Below are 23,359 nucleotides of genomic sequence, written 5' to 3'. Positions count from 1 at the left end.
TGGAGGTATGCACCCCACAAGGTATGGTTTATACCATTATCATGTTAATTGGCTATCATATGAAGAGAGATCCATTCCTCATCAGGAAATATAAATGAAAGCAATGACATACCACTTTGTACCCATTGCTAATTGCTAAGTCACTTCAGTTGTGTCTGACTCTGTGCAACCCCATAGATGGCAGCCCACTAGGCTCCCCCATCCCTGGGATTCTCAAGGCAAGAACACTGGAGTGGGTTGCCATTTCCTTCTCCAACTGTACCCATCAGGTGGGCAAAATTAGTGATTTACATAATTAAAGCATTTTACCATACATGAAACAGTGCATACAAATATATGTTAAATATAAGAGAACAGGTGCCTATGTAAAGGAAAAGAATAGGACTGATGTTCAGGCTAAATGGAGAAAACAAGTGAGAGCCTCAAATAGACCAACAGTGACAATGTCATAAACTGAGGAGTAAACTGAGTAACTTGGGACTTCTCTGGTGGTCCAGTGGATAAGACTCCACACTGCCAATGAAGGGGACAGGGGCTCAATCCAAGATCCTACACGCCATGTGGTACAGCCAAAAAAAATGTGGGGCTTCCCTCATAGCTCAGTTGGTAAAGAATCTGCCTGCAGTGCAGGAGACCTGGGTTCAATCCCTGGGTCCGGAAGATCCCCTGCGGAAGGAAATGGCAACCCGCTCCAGTACTCTTGCCTGGAGAATCCCACAGAGGAGCCTGGCAGGCTACAGTCCATGGGGTCGCAAGAGTTGGACATGACTTAGTGACTTGACTAAAGAGGAAAAGAGAGAGATGAGTGACTGACTTAGTGACTAAAGAGAGAGATGAGTGACTTAATTTCTTATACCTAAGATTAAAAGAAAAATGTAATAAAACCACAGGTAATTCTAGAAAATGCAGCTAATTCGTAGTGATGAAAGTTGCCTAAGGAAAGGGAGGGGAGCAGGAAGAAGAGACCAGACAGCAATGAGGAAATTCTTGGGGGCAACTGATATGTTCATTATCTTTAAACATTTTTAAAAAATCAGATCTTCTCAATAGATAATATATTCTATATGCTAAAAACCTACAAAAATGTACCTCTATTAGGACTATCTAAACAATCATGTATTAGCAAATAATTGTAGCTTTTTACATATATTACCTGTGTCTGTCCCCTCTGAAATAATGACGATCCGTGAAGAATTTTAAACATATCTACCTCACAATTTATATTCCTAAGTGAAGTCAAATCTCGACCGTCACACCTAGAGTAATAAAGGAAATGATTATTTACAGCAGTGTTGTAAGTCAGAAAAATCACGTATTATCTCTTGATCACTACCACAAAATTCTCTAACTGAACTGCATATCATAATCACCTGCAGAACTTTAAAAAATAATATAGATACCTGGGCCCCATCCTAGGTCCCACTGAATTAGAATCTCAGAGGTTGTGACCCATACACCTGTTAAAAAGCTCTGCAGGTAATTCTGACATGCAGTAATGGCTTTGAGGCAATGCTCTACACATGAAGCCTAGAGAGAGATAGTCAAAACATATCAACAGAATCCACATGCTTGTCAACAGGTATCTATGTATAAAATAAACATTATATAATCATTTCCTGTTATTTGAAGGAAAAAATCCTAGTTTCTAGCTTTCAGCTAGTTGTCACTTTCAAGGAAACTTGCAGAGAGTACATGCTTCAATTCCATCAAAAAAGGATATGTAAAAAAAAAAAGGATATGTTTACCTTTTGTACTCATTCAAAATAATACTTCTAAAAACATCCTTTGTAGCAACATTGAAGGATTCTATTATTTCACAGGAATCAACCTCTGGAAATTTTTCTATAGAAGAAAGACAAACCAAAACAAAGATTTTCTCATTTTGGAAGATAAAATTTCTCTTTAAATTCACAGTGTCAAATCAATTAACTATGGAATTGAGCCAAAGGAGCTGACTGAACATTAGTCCTCTAAGCAAAAGTGTTTAAGTAGGAGAGACACAACTATTATACCTCAAATGTACCATTAATGGGAACCTAGTTTGCTTTCTACCAGAACAACAGTGCTTTAAAATCAACTATTTCATCGTTATCTGACATATCCAGCCAACCATTTTATGAGAAGATTTAACTGATGTTTTTAACAGTAGTCTCCTTCACTGTTTTGCTTTAGGAACTTTTATTTTAGTCCACAAATACAGGAATAATTTTCTTTATACATTACAAATCCCTACTTTTTTTTTTTTTAATAGACTTTCTTTTCTGTCTTTATTTTTGGCTGTGCTTGGTCTTTGTTGCTGCATGAGCTTTTCTCCAGTTGTGGCGAGCAGGGGCTACTCTTTAGTTGCGGTGCGCAGGCTTCTCATTGTGGTGGTTTCTCTTGCTGTGAAGCATGGGCTCTAGGGCGTGACTGCTTCAGCAGTTGTGGCGCCTGAGCTCTAGAGCACAGGCTCAGTAGTTGAGGTACATGGGCCTAGTTGCCTCACAGTACATGGGCTCTTCCCTGCTCAGGGATTGAACCCACGTGTCCTGCATGGCAGGCAGATTCTTTTATCAGTGAGGAAAGCCCCCTGCTGACTAGTTTTTAGTTAACATTTATCAAGTTCTTTCATAACCCAGGTATTTTACATGTTTTTATTTAAATACCTTTAATCTTTATAGGAATCTGTGAGATAAATGCTATTACTGTTATCTCTGTTTTACAGAAGAAAAAACAGGCCTGAAGAGAAGCAAGTTGCCCGAGATCACCCAGGTAGTAACTGACAGCTGTGACCTGAATAAAGATGTCTGCCTAGGCTTATGCTTTTCAATGTTAAGCTACTTTATCTTATTATCTTAATGTAGTTGATTCATGCCAAGTTCTAAGCACTGTTCTCTTAAGCATTTGGTTTATTAAATATAACTTGAAAGTGGGCAGAACATAAGAAATGGCCAGAGAGAGAGAGAGATATTGTGGCTTTGTCAGACAGGAATAATTTTTAATACGAATTTTTATGGTTTAACTAGGTTGCACTTAGAAAAATAATTAGTAACAAAACATACGTCTCCCATTTTGGCAGGCAGGTTCTTTACCAACAGTATCACCTGCGAAGCCCCACGACTATGTATTATTAAAATCACTTTCTTTTTAAATAAGGCAGCAGGTGTTATACAACTTTTTTTTTGCATCCCCCCCCCCAACTTTTTATTTTGTATTGGGGTATAGCTGGTTAACAATGTTGTGATAGTTTCAGGTGAACAGTGAAGGGACTCAGCTATGCATATACATGTATCCATTCTGCCCCAAACTCCCCTCCCATCCAGGCTGCTACATAACTTTGAGCTGAGTTCCATGTGCTATTCAGTAGGTCCTTGTTGGTTATCCATTTTAAATACAACAGTGTGTACATGTCCAAACCAAACTCCCTAACTATCCCTTCCCTCCTTTCTTCCCCCACTGGCAACCATAAATTCATTCTCTAAGTCTGTGAGTCTCCTGTTTTACAAGTAAGTTCATTTGTATCATTTCTTTTCAGATTCCACATATAAGGGATGTCATATGTTATTTCTCCTTCTCTATCTGACTTACTTCTAATCCTTAATAGGATGAAATATAGTGAGAAAAGACCAAACTTTTTCAACGGCAATTACACAATAGATAATGGATATAGATAATTATAGAAATATGTAATGGCCTTAATATTGATGTTAGCAGCAAAATTTTTGTCTTGAGATATGCAGGTGAGAGGATATTTGTCTATTAGCAGAAAAATTAACAAGAACTATATGTCATGCGTGGTACCTCAGTTTGTGTGACTACTATTAAGCAATAAAATCCTTTTGTTTAATAATTTGTAGAAAGAGTCTCTAAAATCTAAATTTTATAATTCCATATGTTAATACCATCAATTAACATTTACTGAAAACCTGCTATGTGTCAGGCACAGATGTAAATGATTTATTCATTCAGTCCTCACAAACTGTATTAGAATTGCAATTTTATAAATTAAACTCAAGAACTTTAAAGAGTATCTTTTAGGTTTTCATAGGAAATGATACAAGGATACCCATTTTGGAGTATGAGAGTTTGATCTAGAAAAGATTAGGAACACCTCATACTCAGCATTTATTGGTGCTCACTTTGGGTCAGGTGCAGTTCTTACCTATTCACAGAAGTCAGTTTAACAGTAACTTCGGGATGTATCATTATCACAAGTTTACTAAAGATGAAACTAAGGAGTAATAAGAATAACTGATCTCTTAACAACTGAAATTTTAAAATCTATTATTTCCTTTATTTTTTTATACTAGAAAAAACTAAAATTTACCTTTTAGTTGTTCCTCTGTATCTAATCTAATCTTATTAATAGCTTCATCTCTGGAAATCTAAAAGAAAGTTGAAGTTCAGTTGTTATATATGGCTTTTGTATTTAACATTTCTATTTTTAAAATTACTATACAGTTAACACTTTGTAATAGTAATCAGATTTCCCTAATGGTAATTTGTAAGAAATAGTACCTGTTTAATTCATTTAAATGTATTCACACACTGCCCTTTTCATAAAAATATGACAAATATTCATAAACAAAATTGTATGAGCTATGACAAAAAAGAATTCCCAGAACAATTATATAAACAAAATTCAGGTATACCTACTTTATCATGTTCATGATCTGTAAAAACTGTGTAGAGTTTTTCCATGGCGAGTCTATTTTAAGCAAAAAGTAAAGGTCAGCATAATATGTAGAAACATTAGGCAGTGTTTATTATAAACAAGACTGAAATATTTAACAGGCTAAAATACTTAACATTTCATAATTAAAAATATGTATTTATTGCTCTGTAACACTGCTAATCTGTTTACTATTTATGATGAAGTGAAAGTTGCTCAGTTATGTCCAACTCTTTGCGACCCCATGGACTATACAGTCCATGGGAATTCTCCAGACCAAATACTGGAGTGGATAGCTGTTCCCTTCTCCAGGGGATCTTCCCAGCCCAGGGTTCAAACCCAGGTCTCCTGCATTGCAGGCAGATTCTTTACCAGCTGAGCCACAAGGGAAGGAGAACACAAATTTCTTTCTCCTCACGTATTAGGGGAATCACTCACACATACCTTCCCTTAACTGTTCAATTAATTTCATCTTAGATTTTTCTCTCTTCACTCACTCTCATGGAACCAGCTGCCTTTTTTTTTTTTTTCCCTATGCATTTTGGCTGTTATTGCAGATAACCCTGTGATTGGGTAGTGTTAAAACTCTAATCTCTAAGTAATGGCTGTGAGACTCATACTAAGAGAAGTATGAACTTTTTCAGTTTATTTCAAATGAAATAATTCTCTGGTCATTCATTCATAATTTATGAGTACTTTATGTACAGGCACTAATATAAGGACTGGGCATATAGTGGTGGCTGTATTTGAGAACCTCAACAGTTTCCTTAGATATTCAAATATCTTTTGCTTTATACTCTTCTTCCTTGACAGAGAGAGAGGAGAATTATCTTAATTTTGACAAGTACACTCACTCTCCCCTTTCCTTTAAGATTTAAACTTAGGTCCTTGAAGAGAGATGTAGGTTTATCCTTCTAAAAGCATTAGACTGCTATTTATGGCAATGACTATTAAAATAGAAAGCTGGTATTTAGGAAGTACGTATGGACAGTGCTTCTATGAGAAGTTATTTCTGAGAGGAAATTAAATTTGGTGATACGTTCATATTTTCTTACTTATGAGCGTGTTTGACAATCTCTGGCGAAGGGACAAATAACTTCTGAGGTGTCCTCTTGGTAACACCATTTTCTTTTACCAACTGCTGGATGCCCTGAATTATTTGTTGTGTATGTTTTACTCCCACTTTGATAGCATGGCAAAAGTCCTGCTGTAAAATATTCTCTGCAGAGGCTTCCAACATGACTAAAAAGAAAAAAAGAAAAAAAAAGAACAAGACTGCCACTGAACCTTTTACCAATTTTCAAATGTTTCAGATTTGAATTTTCAAATATCAATTTTACCATTTTCAAAGACCATGACATAACAAATACTACAGATCAATTTTCTACCTTTTTGATTTCTCTCCTCAGAATTAACACAATTCCAAAATATAAACAGTAGTAAATGAATAAAGAAACCTTGATATTTGAAGTTAAGTATATATTCTTCATAAATTTACTGAGGAATTTCTCATTAAAAAAATGAAACAGAAAATGAAATGTGCACACAATTTTTTGTAACAGCTCTATAAGATATAATTAAAATATCATAAAATTCCATCCTTTAACATATACAACTGCATCTATTTTAAAAATGTATTTAAATTGAAAATTTTAAATATTAGCACAGTAGGTGTCCAATAACATTTCCTGTTTAACAGTTATTTGATGTGACCTCTCTCTTAATTTGGTCCTTGTCACATTTTCTAATTCTTGCCTGGGTCAGGAAATCTTTGCAGTGATATTGTTTCAAGTTAGCAAACTAGAGGACCCAAGCTACTACCATAAAATGGTTGTTTTTAGTTTTGTAAAGTATAACTCCTGTGGAAAGCAGGCAAGCTCCAAAGTAAGGCTTCTAGCATTTTAGCTTTGGTTTCTATAAGGCTGAATATGTGTGCCATTTCTGGCAGGTATCTCTCAACTTGTCCAAAGTCTAAGATCATGTAATGCATAGCTACCATCAAACTAGTGTGTTTAACCACATCATGTCATTAAGATTTATTATGGCTAAAAAGTCATAATGACTCACTTCTAAAAAGTCACTTCTAAGGCTTCTAAGCATAATCAAGAATGGAAAAAAAAAATCTTATATGCTTTACATGTTGGAATTACATCAGTCAGCTGAAGCAGATCTGTAAAACTATAATGGAAGATCTAACATTTCTGTCACTGCTGTCTTGGAAAGAGGAGAAAGATGGCAGGGCTGAAAAGTACTGGGGGAAAAATAGCTGGAAATTTCCCCAATTTGGTAGAAACATAAACCTGCATATTCAGGAAGCTGAATAAACCCTACATAGAATAACCCAAGAAAAGACATATCATAATTAAACTTCTGATAACCAAAGACAAAGGAAAAAAAATCTTGAAACCAGCTAGAGAAAAATGACACCATACCAATGTGGGAAAAGCAATTCAAACAACAGCAAATTTATCATCAGAAACCATGGAGGCCAGAAGGAAGAGGCATAATATCTTTCAGGTGTTGAAAGAGAAGAACGGTCAACCTAGAATCCTATTCCCAGTGAAAATATTTAAGAGTGAAGGAGAAATCAAAACTCTTAGATATAGGAGAAAGAAGAAAATGTGTCACCCTGAAATGGCTAAAGAAAGGTCTCTAAACAGAAAGAAAACAATAAAGGAAGAAACCATGTTAAGAACGTATTAAGCAGAAATATGGGTAAATACAACACACTGGAATACTTGTCTGCAATTTTCTAAACTGTCTGATGGTTAAAGCAGAAATTGTAACACTTCCCTGTTGTGGTTCTAAATGTAGAGAAATATTAAACAAATATACATGGAGGAGGATGAAGGGAGGTTAGGTTTCAGTTGTTCACTTGAGGCACAAAGAAGCTTCCTCTGATACCATGATATGGAGATGGTTATAGCCTTTCTCTTATCTGTGTTCCCATGACATCTCCTCTCCCTTTCACAGAATTGGAGGTTTCAAAACATGCATTTAATGTATGTAAACTGTACCTCAGCAAATTAATTTTAAAAAGAGCATAGGAACAGGTCAGAACAACAGTTGGAAGGCTGCCTATTGGGTTTCTGCATGCTGCAGATACAGTAAAGATCCTTGGTTCATTCCTCCAGTATCTCTTTAAAATTAGAGTGGTTCAGACACAAAGGCAGATAAAGGTATATGACCATTTAGAAGACGGTTTATTTTGCATCTTAACAGTAATATTAACCACTTGCTTACTAGGTTCTAGGTACTATGTGGGGTACTCTACAAACCTTGACTCTAATCTTCATAATGGTCCTATAAAGTAGCCAAATCAATTCACTAAAAAATTAGTAAATTTCTTTTCTTACTAATTTTGCTGAAAGTTACTAACTTTCAGCAGAAAAATTTCAAATATAGACCAAGTGAACTTCAAATAGCAAACCAACACTCTACTCAGGGCCCTTTTTGAGATGCTCAAATATAATGTAGGGGTCATTCATTATTCACAGCCTCCCCAAATCTTTAGAATCTTCTCTATATGGTGATAGTTCCCCACCTTCTCAGTGGGCACACATCTTTTTACTATTCCTCCTGGTCTCTTGTCCCTGCCTCTTTTTTCCCCTCCTGCCTGTAAGTAAGTTAAGTTGGCTAGAGTTCTGTTAGCTAGAGTTCTGGAATCCCATGATCAGACAAGCCTGGCAGGCTGCAATCCATGGGTTGCAAGAGTTGTACTCAACTTAACGACTATACCACCACTGGTAGCCAGTACATAACCATGAAGATGTGGGCAACACCCTAAGCACAGCAGAGTGGAAAAGCTATAAAACGATCTAGATTTCTTAAGGCATTAGGGGAGCTGCTGTAACTGTCCTGGACTCATTATCTCTGAATTTTTGTTACTTGAGAAGAAATAAGTTCCCATCTTGTTTAAGCCTTGTTATTTAGTTTCACCACACAATTCCTAACTACCATGTAGATAATACACAATTCCTCTTTCACGTATTTTGTCTATCATCTGGTTCTAAGTCATTATGAACATTCCAAAAGCAGCAGCTGGAAATGAGGTATTTTACATGTTAACTGAACAAAAAAAGCACTAAAAGTTTAATACATTTACATTTCATCAAAATGTTCACACATCAGAAGATTCTGTGTCAAAAAGTTCCAGACAACAAATATCAGGTAGCAGGATAAACTAAGAGACCTTAATTTATTTGTCCAAGGTTGCATGGTTAACTATGGCAGATTCTCGGTTTCAAACCCAAGTCATTTTGACTGTTAAAGGCTATTCCCCTTCAATAGAATTAGCCTCTGATTTTTGTTTATGTTGATTATGGCATTTTAGTTGGAAGGAGTAAAGGTGACCCATGGTCCAGTGCATATGTTTATCACGAGTTTCCTATGAGGAAATATGATACCTCTTTCTCAGAGGACAACAGGCTTCGAATGACTGCATTAACTAAATTAACATATTTAATAAAACAATTAATTTACTACCAGATTTAAAACTTCAAATTTTAGACTAGCTTATCAGTCTAAAAATAATTACTAAAATTATCTTAATAAAGATTTTTGCATTTCAATTAGTTATATAACATTCTATAATTCTAGGTATTGTTTGACATGATGCAAGAGCACTACCAAAATGGGGCAGCAATAAAACAAAACAAAAACTTTTATGGCTAATTAACAAAATACACATACATTTTTAGAAGCCAAAACCTGTACATAAAACCCAGAACAAATCTACCACATAAACTACTTACCAATCTGACTTTTAGGTGCTCCAGTAACCACTAAATTTAAAGTACTGTTAGCCATTTCTTTTCGTGTTGGGTTAACTACACATTCTCCATCAATCATTCCTATTCGTACTGCCCCTAAAATATATTAAAATATTGGCAATTGTTTAATAAAAACTCAGTTTTCAAGACATTCCAGTAATGGCTTCAATCCGTATCTTCAATTGTGACCATCTTCTGGCCTCACTGGGTGACTCAAGTTCAGCATTCATCTCAGTGGTCTTTTCCTAGTCTTGACTGTATTTTCTCTTAAGACAAGTGCTTACCTTCTGATCCTACTAAGGTACAGCATAAATATCAGTGACCCCTGAGAAACCCTCTCTGACACCTAACTACACAAATATAAACCTGCCCTTCTCTATCATTTTCTTAACACTCTGACTATACTTTTATAGTATTGTTTATAAAAAATTGTTTCACTCATGCTGAAACCAAGAACTGTCTCATTCATCTTTGTACTACTGATACCTAGTCTGCCTTAGTTTTTTCATTGCTAAGTCCAATATTGGGCATTTAGGACACAATAATTATTTACCTGAGAAATCATTTGTATATTGCATGAATACAACTTACATGAGCTATAAGTTACAAACAAGTTTATATTTCAATATTATCTTGAGAGAGTGTGTTTCCTGACAATTTCTCAGTCCAAAAATAGAGAAATTCTTCAAACAGAAGAGGCAACTAAGAAGTCACAGAATCTGAGAACATAAAATAATCTCTAACACATAACATATTGCTATAAGAAACAAAACCCAAAGCAAAGAGAAAAGTTTCTTAAAAGATCTGAAAGGACTCTTCTTAGAATGTCATCTAATCAGACTCCCCAAGAAACAGTAAATCAAAGTTAACAAATCTATGTCCTTGCTATAGCATGCTCACTCCAATTTTTTGAGAAAAAAAAAAAAAAAAAAGTTTCTTCAGTGCTCTTAGCCAAAAAGCTGAGAAGTGATAGAAAAAATGTTTTTTATTTTCAAATCCTAACTTACCAATAGGTCCATTCCAAGGAATATCTGATAATGAGAGGGCTACAGAAGCTTTAAAAAAGAAAGAAAATAATAGCTGAAATAAAAATATTTCATTGCTTAAAAAAGAAAATTAATAGTAATAATTTTAATCTTTATTTTTATACTTACCACCATTAATTGCCAGGACATCAGGTTCATTAACACCATCTACTGCTAACAGATTACAAAGGATCTAATGCAAGGGAAAAAAATGCAAAGCACTAAAAAAAAAATCTACTTGATGTGGGAGGATTATCATTTGGAATAACATTTTGGCCTAAAATATAGGAAAACTATATGATATGGTTCAAAGCAAAAGCTTTGTAGTCAAACCCCTTATTTCTATCACTTAACTACATGCTTGACTACAGAAAAAATTACTTAAATTAAGCCTCAACAGTTTCCTCATCTTTAAAAGGGAAAAATAATGGTATCTTCCTAAAAAGTTCTTAGGAAAATTATAGGAAATACTGTGTATAAATTATTTACAGTACTGAGCAGTAAATGTTAGTTAGCTATGTTAGTAAATGTTACATAAAAATATTGTTGTCTTCTGTTTGTTAAGCACAGACAAATTACATTGTAATAATATGCTTATGTCATGTACTTAGGAAAATAACTTCTTGAAGCAGTGACATTCTAACAAAGGAATATTTGCAAGGCATATTTATTTTTTTCACACATAAAATAGTTAATTAAAGTATATAAATGGGTCATTATTACAAAAGAAGGTATTATTCAGAAAGTAACAAAATATAACAAAGTAGAGGTTTAGAGAACCCAATGATAAAAAACAGGTAATAAAGACTAGTTGACAGTCCTTGTCTGTTACTAATATGACCTTCGGGGCCCAGTCTGAACTGTCCCCACCCACCTCAATTACTCTAACCTTTTTTCAAATTTACCAATTTCTTTCCTGCCCAAGGATTTTGTGCTTCCTGTTCCATCTTCCTCTACTCCTACATTGGTTAATTCCTACTCATAATTCAGGTATCAGCTCATATTGATACCAAATAAATGTTAGGTTTTAAAAACTAATGTAAACTGCAGCAGCATCACCAAAAATTCTTATTTTATACTGTTAAAATGTTGGGCCTAGGAAGTATTAAATAGAGATTACATCTTTTTTTTTTTTCTTTACTGACCTGGAAACAAATAAACCTAAAACAGAACATACCTGTGTATCATAAAAGTAGCCAGCTGGAAAGAGAGGTCTAATTGAACGATCTGCCAAAAGAAAAAAAAAAAAGAGATTAAATTGTTACTAGCAGAAGTTGCTTCACAATTCAAAACTTTTCCCCCATTAAAGACCAAGCTAAAAAGTAATGTAACTAGCCATTTAATAAAGCAAAACAATAACAACAAAAACAAAACCCTTGGACTAATTTACTCACAGGGACACAGATAAATATTAATATACACCAGATCCTAAAGATGAAAAACTAGCAGGACAGGAGCACCCAATTGTAAAATTGGGGAGCAACTTTTCATTCTGGTTCCACAGACATCAGAATTCATTGCTTGCTGCTGCTGCTGCTAAGTCGCTTCAGTCGTGTCTAACTCTGTGCGACCCCATAGATGGCAGCCCACCAGGCTCCCCCGTCCCTGGGAGTCTCCAGGCAAGAACACTGGAGTCGGTTGCCATTTCCTTCTCCAATGCATGAAAGTGAAAAATGAAAGTAAAGTCGCTCAGTCGTGCCCGACTCTTGGCGACCGCATGGACTGCAGCCTACCAGGCTCCTTCGTCCATGGGATTTTCCAGGCAAGAGTACTGGAGTGGGTTGCCATTGCCTTCTCCAACTGTTATTTATTTAAGCAGAAGAAAGAGGCTTCAGACCAACAGCACACCAAAATAAAACCCTTCCTTGGAATTCTGTGTCTGATGAGTGCGTATAAATATACATAAAGTAGAACTTTTGGTTAGAAGAACTATAAACTACAAATGATCCCATGATATTTAAGGATATCAAAGATTTGAAAAATCATAAACATATTTCAGTAGTTGATGAATACAACGCTTTCAGGAATTACTACGATGAACATACAAATGAAAAATACTTAGGTTCAACAGAGTAGAGGTGTGGGCCACAGAATTTATATGATTAATAGAGATTCATTCATTTGGTCAACAATATTTGTTGCAATATTTGCCTATTTTGTTCCAGGGAGTATGCTAGGTATAGGGGATTCAGTATTAAACAAAAATTTTTTTCTCATGAAGCCCACATTTGAATCGGGGATACAAAAAGTAAATAATCTTAGGTTGTGTTAATGTAATGAAGAAAATTTAAGACAGATTATAGAACACAGATGGAAGAGAAGAGATACTAACACAGGTATATATATCAGAGGCCATAATATCTTACCTATTACTCGACTTGTAAGAATTTCTTTATCAGAAGATCCAATCTCTCTTCTGAGATAGTTTGTGGGAATCCTACCTGCTGCAGCAGCCTTCTGTCTATAGTCAACCTGAAAGAGCGAAGAAAAAAAAAATGCTGTTCATTTGACTGACTTTTGTAGTGGCAGATTTTCCCCAAGAAATTACTATAGAGATACAATTGTCCTGAGGTTGCCAACAACATATTCCAGACTAAGAGTGAATATCTTGCTTACTTTTAGTGTTTTGTATCTCTTAGAGAAAGGAGAGGTGACAGAAATAGTCAGTAAATTGATTTTTTTAAAAGCCTTCCACTACCCAGTTAGATGACTGTGTAGACTCAATACTTCCCACAGTAGCTTATCCTGGTCGAGTTTAACACTGCCTTTTTTTGTGTCAACTCTGTAACTGTATTCCCCTTATCATAAGAAAAGAAGCCATAAAATACTATTTTCACCAAAAATATACTTGTAGACTCATACAAAGGGAAATCTACAAAAGCAATGAATTCACTGCTTACTAAACATCAAAGTACTTGTGCACTTCCACTGTTTCTGTCAACTTGATAAACCTGGATCTTATGATGACCACTGATATAATGACTGAATATCAAACAATTAAGGAAAATCCTTTATTGTGCAAAGTTTACAATTTGTACTCACTAGACATTGGACAAAAATATTACAATTCTATATTTATTCTATATTACAGTTCAGAAAAATCAGCAAATACTTACCACCAAAGGCATGAATTGGGAAGGTGAAGGTTTTGTTTTACTGACTGCTGTGACCATCACTGCAGTGTCACCTGACTTAAACATAAACAACAACACTGGTAAATTCCTTTAAAATTAGATATTAACATATAAGCAGTTATTCATATAAGACTGAATCCTCCCTCAGTTAAACCCAAGGAAAGAGAATTGTTATTCTGTGACACTGTGACTATGAACATAATTATTCACAAGCCGTCCAATCTTAATCACTTCTGCATAATCATGATCTATATTAGAACAGTCACTAAGTTTTTCAAAAGTAACAGAACTAAAAGGGAAAAGGCTCACTGATAGCTTAGTCACATCCAATCATATTTTCTACTTCTTATTAGGAAATTTAGGCTATAAATAAAGAAAAAATTATTACTATTGAAGAAACCAGTAAAATTACTTTCTCTAAAAGAGCATTATAGAATTTATTAACAGAATAAATTAGAACCCCAAGTTTGGAAGAGACCTTAAAGGTCATTTAGTATACTTAGTCCTCTGACTCCCTGCTTGTCTGGAATGATTCTGACACTCCAAATGGTCTGAATTAATTTCCAGTACCAGAATTCTAAGAAGTTACATGATGTTATGAAGATATTCAGTACCAGTCTCTATAAACATTTTTAGGGTGAAAATTTAACAATTTGGACTTTTTACCTGTACTACAGCAGAGCCATCTGCAAATCTGGCCAGTTTTCCAGAGGATATTTCTAATTTTCTGTTCAAAATAAAAATCCAATACAAAAGGACTTAGGTCATTAATACAATTCCTAACTTAGAATAAATCAATCAAAGATTTAAAGAACCAAAGGTCCCATAGGCCCCCAACTACCAACAAACAAACAAATAAACAAAAAAGGGACAGAGCTCACTATCATTACCAAAGATTCAAGGGGAGGTTAAGATCTCCTTTAGAAAAAATACAGAAACCGAGGCACAGAAGTAATCTGAATGACAGTATTTCTGAAGGGAAGAAGCTCCTTTCTTAAGGTTAATTTCCCATTTATCACATCTTTTCTCTCCTGTCTTACCACTCTTGCCTTGTTGACTAAAGTAGCCTTTTAACACACAAACTTTATCATTTCTCTCCTTAATTCCTTTAAAATCTCCCTCATTGCCTTTAAAATATAAACTCCAAAACTTCCAACAGAAACTTGCATGTTCTACAACAGTGCCAAGATAACTCAGTGGGGGAAAGAAACAGTCTTTTCAACCAATAGTGCTGGGACAACTGGATATTCATATGCAAAGAAGTTAATAAACGTTGGACCCTTTCCTCATATTATAAATAAAAATTAACTCAAAATGGATTATTGACATAAATGTAAAAATTAAGACTGTAATACTCTAAGAAAAAAATACAGGAGTAAATCTTCATAAACCTGGGTTACACCACATCTTCCTATAGATGACATCAAAAGCACAAATAAAAAAGAAAAAAAATAGATAAATCTGACAATCAAAATTAAAAACTTTCATGCTACAAAGGACATCGTCAACAAAGTGAAAGAAAATCTACAGAATAGCAGAAAGTATTTGAAAATCATATACCTGATAAGGGACTTGTATCTAGAATATGTAAAGAATGCTTACAACTCAAAAATAAAAAGAAACCCAATTTTATAAACTGGTAAAGGATTTCAATCAATGTTTCTTCAAGGAAGATCAACAGTACTGCATGAAAATACGTTCAACATCATTAGCCGCTAAGGAAATACAAATCAAAACCACAATGAGATACTATTCACATCTAGTAGGATGGTTATGATGGGTATGTGTTGATGGGCATGTGGAGAAATTGGCAGTCTCATACACTGCTGACTAAAATGTAAAATGGTGCACCTGCTTTGGGAAATAATCTGGCAATTCCTCAAAAGATAAAACACAGAAGTACCCCAGATGTTCTCAAACACAGGCTTGGATTAACAGTCAAATACCAAATCCTCCCACTTTCTTTGTTCTTTCTGTTGATCTACACAATGTCTCCTTTAGGTGTCCCAGACCACCCACCAGATAGTTCTGCCTTGGTGACTGACCTAATTTAAACGTTTTTCCCGCTAGGTGGTTACTTTCCATTATGTCTCATGATTTCAGCTGGTGTCTGACAGACACGTACTTTTTTCCTGTATTTCATGGTGATTTTACCTCTTATCAATTTGCTTGCCAATATTTTAATGTATAAAATACCTCCAAATATAAGATTGTTAACATATCAGTGGCTTCTGGAATTGGAACTGGATGGCTATGGAACCGTATGAGAAGATTTTTGAGCTTTTAAAATATTGAACGATGTGAGTGAATACCTAAATCAAAATATACTTTTGAAAAAAATAATAAAAAGGATAAGAAGAGAAAGGAGGTTCTACTGGTGGGCACAAGAGTAGGACGAGATAGCTTAGGAAGAGAGAAGGGAAAAGAGGAGCTATCTGCCACAGGAAGTAGAACTCCAGGGAGAGAGAGATGCAAGTATTTTTGGAGACACTTGCAAAATGGTATAGCTTCCTCTAAGAAAAATTCAGTAGTTCAAAACTCACGCTACTCCACCCCCACTCCAGCAAAAACAAAACAAACACCCACCTTTATGATTTAGCCTTGCCTTTGCTGCCAAACTCATACTTCACTTTTCACTCCATCCACAGTGAGTTATTTGTAGCTAGTCAATACACTCTCTCACTTCTCTGCAATTGCACTTGCCATTTTCTCTGCTACTTTCTCCTTGCTAATTCCTTTTTGCGTTTCAGGATTCACCTTCAACAGCAAGCTTTACAGTGGGATAAACACCCCTTTGTGCTCCTTCAGCACGCTATTCATACCTTTCCCACAAACTGATTTTCTTAGCACTGAATCTGTGTTCTTCCTCATCAGACTATCTCTAGTTGCCTTGGAACTCAATATAGTAAATGCTCAATAACTTGCTGAAATGAAAATTACTACAAAGTTTATTGTGTGTAGTAAAGACGTTTACCACAATAGTATACAACCTTCTAGGACATTGTAAAGGATACACATAGCAAGTATCAAGTTGGTGGTACAAAGCAGTCACCCAAAAAAGTTTGTTGCAAACTTATGACAAAGAAAATAATTGACCCAGCAGGTATGATATTTATGAATCTCACTGCTACAACACATGACACAGGTTTAAAAAGAGGTTACAAAAAAAAAATCCCAGTTGACTAATAAATGAGATTCAAAGTAGACTATTATGAAAAATTTGGAGGGCAAACCTAACCTTGTTGTTTTGAGTCCCTGCTGCTGCTGCTAAGTCACTTCAGTCGTGTCCTACTCTGTGCAACCCCACAGACGGCAGCCCACCAGGCTCCCCTGTCCCTGGGAGTCTCCAGGCAAGAACACTGGAGTGGGTTGCCATTTCCTTCTCCAATGCATGAAAGTGAAAAGTGAAAGTGAAGTCGCTCAGTCATGTCTGCCTTAGCGACCCCATGGACTGCAGCCATCCATGGGATTTTCCAGGCAAGAGTACTGGAGTGGGGTGCCATTGCCTTCTCCTTTGAGTACCTAGTGCCTAACAGTAGCTGTCTGTGTATTGAAATGTTCTGGGACACTTCTTCATAGAAGAATAAAATTTCAGTCCTTGAAGAATGGAAGAGATATCTTTCCCCTCAAAAATCAGAATCAAAGAATGCAAGAGGTGGAAAGAAAGACCTTAGAGATCATCTAGTCTCACAGTCTCTACAGCTCTTTTCTTTTTATAGTCTTTAACCTAACAACTTTTTTTTTTCCTACATTTTTAGAGGGTATGTAAATGCATATGATTATGTGACTGACACACAGTAGGCAAAACCAAAACACCCAGCTTTATGATTTGGTCTAAAATATTTATTATCTGACCCATTACAGAAAAAGTTTGCTGACTCTTGATCTAATAAAAGTCTCCTCATTCAGGGGAGTGGAAGGAGTGGTGACATGGTGACATAGCTTGTTCAAAGATCATTCAGTAAGTCAGGGAGGAAGTGTTGGATTCAAAGCCAGATTTTCTGATTTTTGTATGAATTAGGGTCAGCGTTTTTTAAAAAATACACGTGAAAAGTATATATAAAGTATTAGCAGTTTCATTTTTTAAAATGAATCCCATACTACTTTTATAAAAGTCGTTTTAGAAATGAATTCTGGGAAACAGACCCCAAGAGAAAGTATCAATCTGAAACACAAATTTAAAATCCACCTAGTCTCATAGGAGTAGCTTTGACCCTGAGAAAGTTACCTAAGCTTCTCTGAGCCTCTGTTGCTTTAACTATAAAATGAAAGTAATAGTACATTTACTACAGGCTTCCCAAGTGGCTCAGACCATAAAGAATTTGCCTGTAATTCAGGAGACCTGGGTTCCATCCCTGGGTTAGGAAGATCCCCTGCAGAAGGGAATGGCAACCCACTCCAGCAATCTTGCCTGGAGAATCCCATGGACAGAGGAGCCTGGTTGGGGTCGCAAAGAGTAGGACAGGACTAAGTGACTAACACTTGCACAGGCTTTAACAGAGTATCATATAACCAGCGTCAACAAACCGACTTTGTCCTTTCTTTCCTACCCAGAGTCATACGGGCCAAGCTTCTTAGCCAGTAAACTGGATTGAAGGACGTAAGCATCAATTGTTAACGCGTTATCTTTTTCATTTCATAGCCGAGGAATCACCAAAAGTAAAGAGAATGGAAATCAGGTGGGCAAACTCGGTTGGGGAAAAGAAGCTCGGAACAGGGAGAGAGGGAGGAAGAAGCAGCGAAGGGCACGGTACTGAGACAGCAAGAGAAGTAGGGGGATGGGGCTGGGGGTGCCAAGAAACAGGTTCCAAACGCGGAAAGGGAAATTTGTAACTTAGGTTTAGGGTAAAGAGACTTGGGTTGCCGGATTCGTACTCTAGGAAGTGAATGTACTCGGACCCGCCTTGTTAAAGGACAGAGAACACACACAGTTCCTTACCTGCTGCCTAAATCCACGGCCACGGATCGCGGCCCGATGCCACCCCATAGTGCTCGCACCTGTAACTGGGTGAGTGTCCTATCCCGCCCTGGCAGACGGAGGGGACCATCGCCCAGAGGCCGCAGCCGGAGGCACGAGCAGCAATGCCTGCAGGCCGCCATGACACCTGGCACGCGATCAACCCGGGCCGCGCCCTGATTGGCTTAATCTGCAGATAGTGGGGCGGAGCCTGATGCAGTTTCGTTTCCGCGGTACCGAGGGGAACGCCGGGGAAGCGGATACCTGGCCGCTTTCTACGAAGCGTAGAGAGGGTCAAAACTATCTGAACGCAATTGAGACAACTCATCCTTTATTAGCCAATCAACAACAATTAGTAAAATGATGTGAGTTTTTGGTTTGTTTTTCATTTTTCTATCGTAGTTTAAAAGAGAATCTAAAATAGCACAAGTATTTAAAAGAGTATTGCAGTAATAGCAGTAATCAGAAAACACCTTGTTGTTATCTGGCTTCTGCCAGCTGAGAATTAGGAGAATTTGCGTAGTGGGCCATGGAAAGAGAACTTTCTGTCTTCCATCGTACCCCCTGGCTTTTATTTTATAAATTTCAAGCAACAAATATATTACTACTTTACCAAGGGAGTACCAAGTACCACCATAGGAGCCCAATTTATTTCTAGTAAGTTAATTTCACCTCTGGTTGACCTGTGTTATCATTTTATATATTATTATGCTCATTTTGGGTTCATTTCCATTTTAATATTTAGCAATTAATTTCTCTATTTTTGTCAAGTGTTAATACTTTCTAAACCAACTTGCCACTATTTTTTAAAAGTTTTGGATAATGAAAAAAAAGTTTTTGGAATTTGATTTGGTAAATTTCTAGGGGGTGGATAAATTTCTCCCACCCCTCTTAATCCAGTCTGTTGGAGAAATCTTTATATGGTTCATGGAATGAATCAAATGATTATTCTTCTGAGGATCATATTTCTCTTTTAAGGTCATAACCCTGTTCTCCAAAGAAATCCGAACAACAAATTGCTCTCAAGAGCAATTTCAATCACTGATTTGGAATTTCCATGTCAATAAAGGGATTACAGATAACTCTGTTTATAGGTATTTAATGTTAAAGTAGTTTTTGCTTCTTTTCTACCTTTTTCTTTACCTTGTGTTGCCAGTGTTTTCAAGACCAATCCACTGAAACCTGTCATAAGAACAAATCTATCAGAATCTACCTGCCACAATTCAACATGATTTTAGTTTTATAAATTAAGAATATTAAATCACCTTTTAGTAAAGGACCTAAATACTGTATAATACTTTTCATTTAGGCCTAATAGTTTAGAGCATAGAATTGAAGTTGTTGTTGCTGCTGCTGCTGCTGTTGCTAAGTCGCTTCAGTCGTGTCCAACTCTGTGCAACCCCATAGACGGCAGCCCACCAGGCTCCCCCGTCCCTGGGATTCTCCAGCAAGAATACTGGAGTGGGTTGCCATTTTCTTCTCCAATGCATGAAAGTGAAAAGTGAAAGTGAAGTCACTCAGTCATGTCCAACTCCTAGTGACCCCATGGACTGCAGCCTACCAGGCTCCTCTGTCCATGGGATTTTCCAGGCAAGAGTACTGGAGTGGGGTGCCATTGAAGTTGTTACCAATCCCCGAAGAGTCAGTGACCCCTCAATTGGTCCTTTGCCTGGAGTTGCAAATGCCACTCAAATGAAGCCAAGTTTGGTATAGTACAGCAGAAGTTTTATTTATAGATTAAGGAATGGAGAAAGGAGAACTCATACTTTAAAAACAACTTCTCCCCAAAGGGAGGAGGAATAAAGAAATTTTAAGGGGTAGGAGGCAGATAAGTCATCAGGGCTCTAGGAAAGGAGTGGAGATTGCCAGCAGCTGGGACATATGTAGTCATTCACACTTCTTTGCAGAAGGCAGGCAGTATGCCTAGTATGCGTAGCCTAGTACAAATCATCCCCTCCCCACCCCTTCCTTAGGCAGAGATAGTAGCACAATAATGAAGCAAAAGTAACTTTTAGATACTTCCATAGTAGCACAATAATGAAGCAAAAGTAACTTTTAGATACTTCCAAGTCTTGTCTGTGTAGGTGAGTTCCTGTGGTAAAGTTAGGAGTTCAGGGCAGTTGACCACTACATATCTCTCAGCACAGCAGCAAAACAACTCTGTTAAATACCAGATGATTTCGAAACCAACAGAGATAAATGAAGGCAAGGATCTGTTAGTTCTCAGGGGCTGGTATGGATGACAAAACATCTCCTTTCTCCATTCCTTGATGAATGAATAAAGTTTCTGCTCTACTACAAGGAACCTGGTTTCATTTGGTTGACATTTTCAACTCCAAGCAAAAGACCCATTGACCCATTGAGGGATCTCCAACCCATTGGGGATCGGTAACAAAGTTAGTCTTGAGTGGTCCTAGTCTTGGCTTTGCCATTTCCTAGTTGTCTGACCCTATCTCTCTGAGCCTTAGTTTTCTCATCTATACAAATGGATAATAATACAAATCTCACAGGACTTTTTTTTTTTTTAAGATTAAATGTGACAGAGGGTGTAAGGTGTTTACAGTACCTGGCACACTGTCAGTTTAGTTCAATTCAGTCTCTCAGTTGTGTCTGACTCTTTGTGACCCCATGGACTGCAGCACACCAGGCTGTCCTGTCCGTCACCAACTCCAGGAGCTTGCTCAAACTCACATCCATCGAGTTGGTGATGCTGTCCAACCATCTCATTCTCTGTTGTCCCCTTCTGCTCCTGCTTTCAGTCATTCCCAGCATCAGGGTTGTTTCCAAAGAGTAAGTTCTTCACATCAGGTGACTAAAGTATTAGAGTTCAGCTTCAGCATCACTCCCTCCAATGAATATTCAGGACTGATCTCCTTTAGGATTGTCTGGTTTGATCTCCTTGCAGCCCAAGGGACTCTCAAGAGTCTTCTCCCCAATACCACAGTTCAAAAGCATCAGTTCTTTGGCACTCAGCCTTCTTTATAGTCCAACTCTCACAGCTATACATGACTACTGGAAAAACCATAGCTTTGACCAGATGGACCTTTGTTGGCAAAGTAATGTCTCTGTTTTTTAATATGCTGTCTAGGTTGATCATAACTTTTCTTCCAAGAAGCAAGCGTCTTTTAATTTCATGGCTGCAGTCGCCATCTGCAGTGATTTTGGAGCCCAAAAAAATAAAGTCTGACACTGTTTCCACTGTTTCCCCATCTATTTCCCATGAAGTGATGGGACCAGATGCCATGATCTTTGTTTTTTGAGTGTTGAGTTTTAAGCCAACTTTTTCACTCTCCCCTTTCACCTTCATCAAGAGGCTCTTTAGTTCTTCTTCACTTTCTGCCATAAGGGTGGTGTCATCTGCACATCTGAGGTTATTGATATTTCTCCTGGCAATCTTGATTCCAGCTTGTGCTTCATCCAGACCGTCATTTCGCATGGTATACTCTGCATACAGCAACTCAATAAATGGTAGATTCAGCTTTGATCCAGTCTTTTCATATTTTTTCCTCTAGTTTTCTCTGTTTGAAATATCGAACTACCTTCTTTTCCTCAGAAAAGAAGAAAAATTTCTTTACAGTCATAAAGAAACCATGAGTCAGTTACTTTTCATCCAGTTGGAAATGCTAGAAAGCAGTAATCGCACATTGAACCCATCTATTTCCTCCCACCAATCCAAAATAATTGAAATGGTAGTAATTGGATCATAAACTGAAAGGCAAATGTAGATGCTGAGATATTGTGGCAGAGCTTTGTTATGAAGTAGTCATCCAGACTGAGAGACTTCACTTTCACTTTTCACTTTCATTCATTGGAGAAGGAAATGGCAACCCACTCCAGTGTTCTTGCCCAGAGAATCCCAGGGACGGGGGAGCCTGGTGGGCTGCCATTTATGGGGTCGCACAGAATTGGACATGACTGAAGCGACTTAGCGGCAGCAGCAGCAGCAGTCATCCAGATGATCCAGACTATGTTCATATTAAGCATTTTAAGATTGACTTAGAAACACATGAGGTTTACATTCTTGTGGTTGCAGCTACCAAAGCTGTGATCCACAAGGTTCAATCTGAAATGTCACATTCTAGAAGTACAGTTCTGCCAAGTCTAGTTCAACAGGCAAAATATAATTTAAAATCAACTTCTTTACCTTGAAGCACATTAAAGGTGATTGAATTTAAATCCACCAGCAATGTTTCTCAATGTTTCTCTGTTCCTTCTCTTCTTTTCTTCAAACTCCAGTGAACCTGCATCAAAACAGTTAAGACCCTCTGAGTAGCAATTTCATTTAAGTAAAACACCATTGCATTAAATGATTGCTAATTAAAATTTAATTTGGTTTGTAGCTTGGTTTAAACCATATATATATATATACACATATATACAAATTTGTTGTTGTTTAGTTTCTAAGTTGTGTTCTACTCCTTGTGACCCCATGAACTGTGGCCTGCCAGGCTTCTCTGTTCATAGGATTTCTCAGGCAAGAATACTGGAGTGGATTGCCATTTCCTTTTCCAGAGGATTCTCCCGAGCCAAGGATCAAACCCATGTCTGCAACATTGGCAGGTGGATTCTTTGCTACAAAGCCACCAGGGAAATCAATATATAAATATATGTGTATATATACATACTTATGTATTTATTTAGTTTAGTTTATGACTAAGATACCAGAATAAGGAGCTTATGGTTTGTTTTATATATATATATATATATATATATATGTGCCTATTTAAGCAACATAATAAAAAGTGTCTTCAGATACTGAAGGAATTGATGAAAAAAGTTTTTTTCTTGAAAGAATGTAGCCTATTCAACTTTAAGAAAGT

At 36.7% G+C, this 23,359-nt stretch overlaps 1 protein-coding gene across 3 annotated transcripts in view; it reads right to left on the bottom strand.

Annotated features, from left to right (window-relative positions):
* PNPT1 (polyribonucleotide nucleotidyltransferase 1) overlaps positions 1–18,705 on the bottom strand; it is a 40,278-nt gene extending 21,573 nt beyond the window's left edge. The window contains exons 1-13 of one of the 3 annotated variants that reach the window (XM_004005936.6): positions 18,522–18,705; positions 14,249–14,309; positions 13,565–13,639; positions 12,815–12,920; positions 11,626–11,675; positions 10,578–10,641; positions 10,431–10,478; positions 9,406–9,519; positions 5,707–5,893; positions 4,636–4,687; positions 4,307–4,364; positions 1,746–1,842; positions 1,154–1,256 (exon numbers count right to left, since the gene is read on the bottom strand). In XM_004005936.6, coding sequence (XP_004005985.1) covers positions 1,154–1,256; positions 1,746–1,842; positions 4,307–4,364; positions 4,636–4,687; positions 5,707–5,893; positions 9,406–9,519; positions 10,431–10,478; positions 10,578–10,641; positions 11,626–11,675; positions 12,815–12,920; positions 13,565–13,639; positions 14,249–14,309; positions 18,522–18,682 — 1,176 coding nt within the window. In that variant the 5' untranslated portion in view covers positions 18,683–18,705. Of the gene's footprint in view, positions 1–1,153; positions 1,257–1,745; positions 1,843–4,306; positions 4,365–4,635; positions 4,688–5,706; positions 5,894–9,405; positions 9,520–10,430; positions 10,504–10,577; positions 10,642–11,625; positions 11,676–12,814; positions 12,921–13,564; positions 13,640–14,248; positions 14,310–18,521 lie in introns of those variants that run through there. The other 2 variants (XM_012171208.5, XM_042246135.2) reach the window with 2 other exon arrangements.
* Between the last annotated feature and the right edge of the window lie 4,654 nt (positions 18,706–23,359).

The sequence above is a fragment of the Ovis aries genome, chromosome 3 (genome assembly GCF_016772045.2).
Source record: "Ovis aries strain OAR_USU_Benz2616 breed Rambouillet chromosome 3, ARS-UI_Ramb_v3.0, whole genome shotgun sequence".
Lineage (NCBI taxonomy): Eukaryota > Metazoa > Chordata > Mammalia > Artiodactyla > Bovidae > Ovis > Ovis aries.
This window is presented reverse-complemented; position numbering and strand designations above follow the sequence as displayed.